This window comes from Cyanistes caeruleus, chromosome 5, assembly GCF_971803275.1.
Source record: "Cyanistes caeruleus chromosome 5, bCyaCae1.hap1.1, whole genome shotgun sequence".
Classification (NCBI taxonomy): domain Eukaryota; kingdom Metazoa; phylum Chordata; class Aves; order Passeriformes; family Paridae; genus Cyanistes; species Cyanistes caeruleus.
Window position 1 is genome coordinate 7,718,891 of NC_141705.1, and position 9,698 is coordinate 7,728,588.

Sequence of the window (9,698 nt, forward strand, 5' to 3'; positions counted from 1 at the left end):
GAGCATCTCAAGACATTAGCCAAAGGAGAATTATTTGTTGTGTGCTCCATTATAACAGAGAAGTGCATCCCAGTTGTTTGCCTGAACATTGCCTAGGGATTTGTGTTCTTCCCAATGTTGTCCCCACATTCTACCCCAGAGCTGGATGCAGCACTCAAGGTGGGGTCTCACAAAAGCAGAACAGAGGGGCAGAGTCCCCTCCCCTGCCCTGGTGCTCACGCTGCTCCTGGTGCAGCTCAGGACACAACTGGTTTTCTGAGCTGAGTGCACATGGCTGAGTCACTTCAAGTTTCTCATCCACCCACCAACATCCCCAAGTCCTTCCCCTCAGGGCAGCTCTCCATCTGTTCATACCCCAGCCTGTATTTGTGCTCTAAAAATTGTCCCAACCCATGTGCTTCCTTATTTCAAAACCAGGTGTAAGTAACCTTACCCTTCTCAGAAGCCTCTAAACAATCTTTTGAATATCCCACTGATCCAACCCGTTTGGGTAGCTACAGTAGGATAGGAAAACTTCTTTAAAGAAAACAAATCCTACTGGAAGTTCTGATACTCAGGTATAGACTGACACACCAAAAATACGTAAGAACAACCAGGAACAGTGTGGCCAGAAAATGTGACGTGAGAAAAGCAATGTGGGAAGAACAGAGGGTGCTCAGTCCATGTTGAAAGCAACTACCATTTTGTTGCCTTCTCTGGAAAAAATACATGTTAGGAAGGCTGTCTCCTTAACATCAGAGCTTAGCACCAACCTTATCCCAAAGCCACTGCTTCCTCTTGAAAGTTTCCTCATCATATCAAGCTACCTGACTTCAAAAGTGCCTAACAAATTAGACAGCTGTAAGCAATTTTACTAGCTAAGATACTACCTTGAGCTGATGAGTTTAAGGGGCATAACATCAACACCCAGAAATTCCATTTTAAGAGATAAAACCAGGTGAGGTGACTGTAAAAGACATCCTGTTAGTAAAGAAGATTGAAGTGTTCACCCAGATCTTCTAACAGTTTTTCCTAGAGAACAGAACTTGGCAACCAGCTAATGGACATCTACTAAACCAAATTGTCTCAAATTCACTCTGGTGGCCAAGTAAATAGATTTTAAGGTCTCCTCAAAGTCACAGGATGGTACTAACACAGATATATTCTGGCTTAGTACCAATATCAGACACTTGGCTTTCAGTATTTCTCTGCTTTTTATTATCTATAGAGCACTGCTAATAGGAAATGAAGAGTCGTATGTGAAAGTAAACGCAGTTCTGTTTATTTTCCAGCAACATCCCACGCAAAAGCAACAGAAACATGAACTGCTCTCAGCAGAAAATCTGTATAGTTGTTAACATTTACAACAGTTTTACATTTAAAACCAGAGAACTGAAAGAATCAAGCACTATCCCTGGACACTGTTTTCTTGACTGCATTAATAAATGACAGTTTACAAATTTCAAGTTAAGGCTACTGCTTCTAAAAAACCCAAAATATTATTGCATAGATTTTACCATGCTGACCTCCAATTTCTTGAGGGTATTAAACTACCAATTGTTTCTGAAACAGTTTTGCAAAAGAAGGTTTTTTCAAGGTAAGGTAGTTGATCTTACAGTAATCTTGCAGTAGATGGGTTTACTAGTACGAATCAGCCACATGGTTCAGCACCAGGTGCATTACTTAGGTCAGGTGTTCTACAAGAGCCAGATGTAGAAACAAGGTAACAACAAAAAAATCTCCCTGCTTGGCTCTTGATCTGCAGGTGGACTAAAATCATGTTTACAGTGGGGGAGGGAGTGGGGGGAAATTGGTAAGATCTTGCTGTGCTATTTATAATTACTAGAGGATAGCGCTGCCTTTGGCTAGTTTTTCTATTAAAAAGTTTTATAAAAAAAAATCTGATATACATAAATTAAAAGTTAACAAGAAGTCACACAACTTAATTGCAATTTTACAGAAGTCTGGTCAGGAGAATATCTAGACCAATCACAGCTTTGAGACAATCTTCAACTTTGCCTAAGCTTTCTTACTATTAACAGGTTATGGATCAAGCTAACCTTGCAAATTTGAAAGAAACTTTCTCTTAAACAGTTTGCACAGGACTATTTAACTCACAGTATCAAATTCTTTCAGTGGCTCACTCAAACACACTTCCAAGTCAAATTCTCCTTCTGCTTGATAATCAACATGTCTAACTTTGGTGGGGGTGCCAGAACAGGTATCCTGGAAAAGAAAGGCAATTAGTAATTACTAGTAAAGTAGAGGTTGTTAGTACAGGGAATTCAATTAACTTCTGTAATTCATTTAGACCACCTTAGAACAAATGCTAACAAATGCCATAAAAACTTAATGCTAGTCTTAAGATTAAAGAGATGTAGGCTTCTGCCCACCCAAGCACATTTGAAGATACCTTGCAAGTGCTCTAAGGACCTATATATGCAAACGTTAAAACATCATACAGATTTAATATACCAAGTGCTTTCAGGACATAAAAGGAGCCAACTTCTGTGTGACAAGGAAATTCTACCCTATTTTAACATTCAATATTGCAATCAAAAGTCATATTTCAACTGTACATTACAGTTCATTACTGGTTTGCTTTCAACAAATAGATTTTCTTTTGTAGGCTATGAAAAAAATGGGATATTTTTGAGATGAGAATTTCAGTTCTAATTTTCTAAACCAAAGACTACAGACAGATAATGGCTATAGCTGGAAAATACCTGAATTTCAAGATTGCTCAGCTTTATAAACAGTCCCTAAACAAAGTAGATGATGGGATCTGTGAGGTATTCAGGCTACTCTGGATACCATTCTAAGCAATGAACCAATTATCAACAAATATTTACGCAAATGACAGATAAGCTTACATCATCCTGACAGCTTCTTTGAGATTCAGTAGAATTGCTTCCAACAGATTCTGTCTCCATCTCACCAAGGACAACAGGACAACTGTAAAATTATTTAGAAGAATACAGCATAAAACAAATTGATCTTTTAGTGTTAAGATGCATGTTGTTATGCACTTTGGGAAAAAACAGTGGCCAAAGGAGAGCAAAGAGACCTAGAGAAATCACAGGGACAGCAGTGGTAAACTAGGGAGGACAGACAGAACTGCAGGACAGCTCAGTACTGCCAAAATAGCCAAGGACTGAATTAAAAGTCTTGAGACTGAATACTGCAACTTGTTAAAGACAAAAGGCCAGTGCTCAAGCAACGCCTCAGTGCAAATGTTACAGAAGAGGAAGGATTATTTTTTCCTCAGACAAGGTATTCATCTGTTTTGCAAAGATTTAATATCCATTATATACAGACCTCAGCATCTGAAGGTAGTATTCCAACACCAGTGCACATAGCAGGGTTGTGGATGAAGTACCAACTTCACTCACACTGATGGCAAGTAAAGGGAAGCTTAAAATGAAGCTTTGCTTTTAAATCCTATTGCTCTGCACTAGTTTTAAAATCAGCATTCCATTAAGGAAAATCACTACTTTATTAACACAGAACTGCTTGCTGAGGAATTAAGCTCTCTTTGTTCCCTTCATTCTCTAGTGCCAGTTTTATGTCACATGTTGCTGATCAACTCTATTGCTTTCTACAGAGGAAAATAATTAGGGTATCTACAGGTTAATATAATAATACAGGTTATATATAATAATTAGGGTACTCTACATCTTGTAGAGCCTGGACTATGAACACTTGTGACCATGCTTTGAGCTTGGTAGTATCTTGGGATGAGTTCACAATTCTCCCTCTCTGGTCAAGAAATCTTTTATACCACTGTTTTTGAACTAGCAGGTGAGAAGGGTGAGGCAGGTTCTTGTACATGGGGGACTGGTCCAAGCTCAGTATTCAGGACATCTGCCATTAGTGAGAACTCTGCAGCACTGCTCCTACCAGATAATTTGAAGACTGCTCTGAAAGAACTGGCTCATGTCAATAGCGTGGTGATTGTTTTATAGAGCAGTGCAGAACTGGCTCTGATTTCACCACTAAAAAAGTGAGGGATATGTATGTATGCCCTTCCAAGGACATTGGGCACGAACCAGGAAGCAATTGGATATTTTGACTGAGAAGGAACTGAACAGCATTAACTGTGGGTAAATAATTAGTGAAAACATTCAGCACTCACTGACTTGTCTAAAAAAAATCTATGCTGGGAGTGGTGTTTATTTCTTAAACATGAGACTTCACACCATAATTTCTATAAAAGCATCTTGAATACTCTGTACATACATTTCCTGCAGATCACATCCTCCTTCAGTTGGTGGATCCCAGGAATGCAGTGCCACTTTCCACAGTTTAATCTGCTGGTCCCATGACCTACGGCTGTACTTCTTAAATTTGTTTGGAGTTCTGGGATGAACTCCTGGTATACGATGGCATCTGTTCAGACATTAGACATGAAAAATTCATCAGTGCTTTATTCACATACATAACATAGCTCTAAATGTTAACTGATGGTATTATTTATGTGAAAAACCAATGTGCAATTCCAGCACTCAAACAAAGATTTGCCAGCTCCATACCAACTTCTTAGTTTTTCTGACTTCAAGTCAAATGAAATAATAATAATAATAATAATTACCATTCACAATGATAATAATAATTATCATTCACAGGTCTGAAAACCACATTCCAAGCTCAGTTGCAATTGTAGCCCATTTTTTCTTGTAGTTAACTCATGAGAAATCTGACTGCAAAACACAGTTTCATTTCCTCTAATTGACAAGCACATCCAAAAGAACTTTCATTTCCATTTCAGCAGCATGAGGTATTTCTTATATACTGACTCATTAAAATAAAACCTCAAACCACATCTCAGTTGTTTGCTAATGTGATCTACCAGTTCAAAAATGTCTTAAAAGTTTAATTTGTAGATGCCTTCTATTTGAATGTGTATTGGATACCAAGTTTAGTACATTAATGTACTTAAAAATAACAGGTATGATTTGCAGGTGGACATTTAATTTTCTAGAAAGTCAAGCAGCTTACCTAGGAACTTCTTTAATGTATCTATCATATGCAATTGTGTTTTTTCCATAGTTTATCTGTTTTTGTCTTCTCATCAAAACCACCTCATCTGTCTCAAGTTCTGCTGTCACCGTGGACTCCTTTGAGTCGGAACTGAAGAAGAAAAAAGCATTATAGGTTTGGAACTACTAGAAAACCAGAACAAACCCACCCAGAACAAAACTCAAACACAAACCCACTTGTAAAAGGTGATAAATAAACATGTTAAAAATTTTCAAACAAATGGTCAGGGTGTTACTAAACCATGGTGTTGGAAGAGACTTGAGATGAACTATTTTAAACTGTGTTTTAAGAAACAACATTTTACAATGAAAATTATACTTTCAAGATTTTTCTCAGCTAAGCTAGAAATTTAACCTACCTTCCTGAGGAGGACTTCCTTTCTCTTGAAAATTCATTTATCAGGAGCTTTCTTCTGTGTCTGTAAGAATTCAAAACAGTTTTAAGAAATTATATACACAAAGAGGAATATGAAGGCTGCAATGTTACAGCTCTCAGTTGAATTAACTTCTCAGAAAAGCAGCAGCACCCCAGATACTGCAAAAGCCTTTTTGCTATGAAATGGACATTTCAGTTTTCCATTAAAAAAAAACAAGAAAAAAACAAGGACTTTATTTTCCTAACTATTTTCCCTAAAGCAACTTCTTGTAGCAATAATACAAAAAAGAAGTCATCAGTAAGACTTTCAATCTAAGAGATTCAGGAAAAGTTTCTTCCAAAAGGGAGATATTTAGGGATACACATCCAATCTCCAGAATATCCCATGATATTCCTCCATGACTTAACCCAAAGCTGATCTAAAAGCAGCAGACAAGAGGCTAAGGTTGGCAAGATATTACTACAATGGTGAAGTTAAAAATACAAGTTGAAACAGATCCTATAAGACAGCTTCCATTTCCTTTCCTTTCACCACTTGATCTTAAACATCCAGGGGTACCTTGCAATTTCTTTGTTAACATTGGTCCTCATTTCATCTTCTTCCACTGCAGTTCCCCAGTCTAGACATCGGGGAAGGGGTCCAGGACCTTCTGGTGTTGTAAAACTAGATAGAAAAACAAATTAAGGCTCTGTGTTAAAAATCTGGCTTATTATATTTACCTCCCCTACTCACAGCTTGATCCCTTAAACATAGTTATTTACAGTACTCAAAATGGCTGTGAAAAACTTGATTTCTATTCAAGTTTTATCACTAATATTAAGCATCAGTTGTGAGTTCCACCTTGAGGCTGTGTGGCTTGTGTTGGGTTTTCTTAAAGTTTATGAAGGTATCTATAGAAACATATCACTGCAGCTTGATAACCCAGCCCATGCTTTCAGTAACTTCCAGCTCATGTTCTTCAGAAAATGGTACATGAAATATCAACTTTATTCATTTACTCACTTATTTTTACTCCACTAAATGACTTAGCAATTATTTATTCTTCCATAACTGCAGACTCATTAGCTATATAAGAGATAAAAACTGGAACACAAAATTAAGTTGCAAAGCTAATTAATTAAAATTACATGTTAGCACCAGGAGTTGCTCCACATAAATATATGCCTAATAGAGAAGGCAAAGGCACAAAAACATCCTGTTTTAGCTAGGAAACTGAGATTTGCTATGACTTTGCAAATTGATTTAACAACTTTACTACAGCCATTAGCATCACAAGCAGGTTCAGACACTTACAGGGGAATAAGCTCGTATCCTTTTACAACCACCTATTGCTGCATGCATTCAGATTATTCAATGTTCCCCCCATCTGTCTTCCTGATGATCAATTTTCCCAAAGTAAAACTCAAAACTGTATCTTACAGAGTAGAGCTTTTTCAGTAGATCTGGAAATGCTCTGGAGACTTTGCAGGATTCTGTGCAAACAAGTCGCTTGGAGTCAGGGAATTAGATCCATTTGCACTAAAACCAGCTCCAGCTCCCTCCCTGCTCCCAAATTGGTTTGCACAACTTTGAACATTTTGTTAAATTCAAACTAAAAGTTCTTTTTAGATGAAACCCAGTTACCAACTTAGCAAAATTAAAAATCCATAGCAAATAGTACAGGTCCCTCTGCAAAGATCTGTTCAAACTCCAAGGATTTTTAACTTTTGCTTATACCAATTTCTAGATTTGCAGAGAATACAGGCACATTCAGTTATTGGTCTCCTGTGATAGAGAACAAATAGCAGAATCCAAGTTAGTTCCAACTCCTGAGCTTTTTCCTCAACCCTGTGATGTACTTTTTTATACTTGCTTGATTCTGCACCTGTGCTGTGATTATTGAGATGACCCAGCCTCCAGCCTGCTCTTCTTTACTTTTGAGAATTTTAATTTGACATGGTTGGATTGGCATAAACAAAAAGTAGTTTTGGCAGAGAAAGAGAACAATTTCAGTCATAGGTCAACCCAAACTGAAACCAGGAAGTATGCCTGCACAGTACTGGAAGACACACAAGTGTTGATTATTTACATTGAAACTATCTGTAAAGTTTCATCCTTTCGACTGCTGTTCCACCATGCTTCCTGGAATTACTTTAAAGAGTGTAACTTGAACCACTGACCATCGTGTTCTGTGCTTATTGTCGGGAAAGGAAAATGGGTGGGCAGAACCTACATTGTTTCAGATTAGAAACCTTGATTTAATCAGCTGGGCTGTGCCCACAACTCCCATCCACAGATCAAAGTAACTAAAGAGAGCATGGCATGAATAGCTCAGACTGCAAATGTGATGGGGAAAAATATATACTTAAGTCTAGTTGTGCTGGGAAACACAGAAGGCAGCATTATGGGGTGACCTCAAAGCTGGATCCCCCTGTGCTGAAATATAACACAACTTCTCAGGGTGGTCTGTACTCCCTTCAGAAACATAAAATATGATTTCTAAGAACTAAATTTTTGTAATTTCTTTAGTTTTGCCACAATTGTTTGTACAGCTTGTATTTACAAAGAAAGTATTAGTTTTTGATAAATGGCAGTAAACCAGCATGAAATAGGACATAAATTTTCAAGAACACATTTCAAGAATTAAGAATGAAAAATGTTGACTCTTAAGAACTGACTCTAAGATAAGAGCACTGCACTCAATCCTTTTCCCTCCTTTACGACCAGCTATTAGCAGCTGATGAGCGACTGATAAACGGGCAGGGCTTGGAAAACTGAGTAGAAGGGTCAGTTTAACAGCTCCTGGTGAACAAAAGAGCATGGAGTCGCTGCCATTGTCACCACTGCTCACCTGTCCAGCCGGCTGTCCTCAGGCCTGGGCTCGTTTGCCTCAAACACGGAAGATTCGGGCTCGTTCTGCCTCCGCCGCTTCCCATCGGCGCCGCGTTTCCGTGCCTGGGCCCAGCGCGGGGGGTGCTGCGGGCTGGGGACAAACGACACACGAGCACCCAGCTGGGCTTTAGCGCTTTAACCTCCTTCAGGGCCCGCGGTTATTTACCGATTGCACCCCCGCCAACGCAGAGAGGCGACGCCACTCGCCGCGAGCCCTCTGAGGGGGCTCTGCCCCCCCACACCCCCTCAGAGAACTGCGCCTGCGGATGGCGGGGAGCGAGGGCCGCGGGACACGGGGCCCGGCGCCGCCACCACCCCCCCGCCTCGGCCCGGCGGCCCTACCTGCTCTTCGTGCTGCCGTGCGGGCTCCTCTGGCGGAAGGACATGGCGCGGGGTATCCTCGGGAGGGAGGGCTGGAGGCAGAGCCGGGCGCACGGGGATGAGGCGGGCGGTGAAGGAGAGCAGGGCGGTGGGATGGGCAGGCGCTGAGGCAGAGCCGAGAGAGCGTTGCCGCCTTCCCGCTCAGCCCCTTCGCATCTCCCGCCGGTGCTGAGCGACACCGCCCGCTCCGCCTCCCCGCGGGGCGCCTCCACCGGGACAGGTGCGGAGGGGGGGGACGAGCCCGAAAGTGCAGCGCCCTTAAACGCTCACACACATCCCCACCCCCCCCGCCGAGGTAATGGCTCAGCCCGCTCCCCTGGCCCCGCCCCCGGGGCGTGTTGGCGGGAGAATCGAGCGCGGCGGCGCGCGGTTTTGGCGCGCGGTTGCGGCGGGACTCACGTGAAGCGGGAAAAAAAAAAAACCATCCCAAACAAAAAGAAAAACACAAATTCCCGCGATTTAAATATTAAGGATGACGGTTCCTCGGCACGGCTCTACAGTCGATAAAGCGCACAGGGTATTTCAAACCCCAGCCCAGACGGTTACCACATAAGCTTCACAATGACACGGCATTAAATTCCGTATCTACAGTGAAGAAGGTTGGGTCATGACACGAGGTGGCCATGCCTTTAGGTTCTTGGGCCTTTCTGAGGTTTTCACTTGCACATGCATGCATGGTGAGATCCTGTCCGTGCTATGGGGCACACACATTTTAGAACAGTAATTTAGAAACAACCTGAAGAACTCCAGCAGAACACAAACAGTTTTAAACAATAATACATTTGCAGCCTTAAGATTGGTGGGACACTTCAGAGGGATGTCAGCCTTACAATCCCAGGATTACTAAGGTTGAAAAAGCCTTACAAAAACAGGTTCAGCAAGGTTGGAAGAGCCCTCTAGGACCATCAAATACAACCATTATTAACGAGGCACTGCTAAGTGTCCCCAGATACCACATCTGGTTAAACAGATGGCAGAAATAGCAAACAAAAATTTGTTTGGTGGGTTTTTCTAATCAGCTTGAAACACAAAGGCAACTATCGAAGTGCAG

General features: G+C 41.1%; 1 protein-coding gene across 1 annotated transcript; it reads right to left on the reverse strand.

Annotated features, from left to right (window-relative positions):
• Nucleotides 1-1,239: 1,239 nt before the first annotated feature.
• LOC111928273 (histone RNA hairpin-binding protein-like) lies at nucleotides 1,240-8,977 on the reverse strand. The gene is made up of 8 exons (XM_023925664.2): nucleotides 8,609-8,977; nucleotides 8,226-8,357; nucleotides 5,954-6,058; nucleotides 5,378-5,437; nucleotides 4,978-5,109; nucleotides 4,219-4,368; nucleotides 2,853-2,934; nucleotides 1,240-2,205 (listed from the first exon to the last, which is right to left on the reverse strand). The coding sequence occupies exons 1-8, from the start codon at nucleotides 8,650-8,652 to the stop codon at nucleotides 2,089-2,091; spliced, it is 822 nt and encodes a 273-aa protein (XP_023781432.1). The 5' UTR covers nucleotides 8,653-8,977; the 3' UTR covers nucleotides 1,240-2,088.
• Nucleotides 8,978-9,698: the final 721 nt, after the last annotated feature.

Excerpts from the sequence above, each read along its gene's own strand:
- LOC111928273 (XM_023925664.2), bottom strand. The coding sequence starts at position 8,652 with ATGTCCTTCCGCCAGAGGAGCCCGCACGGCAGCACGAAGAGCAG. Across the intron at positions 5,110-5,377 it reads AGGAAGTCCTCCTCAGGAAG|TTCCGACTCAAAGGAGTCCA; the intron begins GTAGGTTAAATT and ends TTTCTTCTTCAG. Across the intron at positions 2,935-4,218 it reads GGATGTGATCTGCAGGAAAT|TTGTCCTGTTGTCCTTGGTG; the intron begins GTATGTACAGAG and ends ATAATTTTACAG.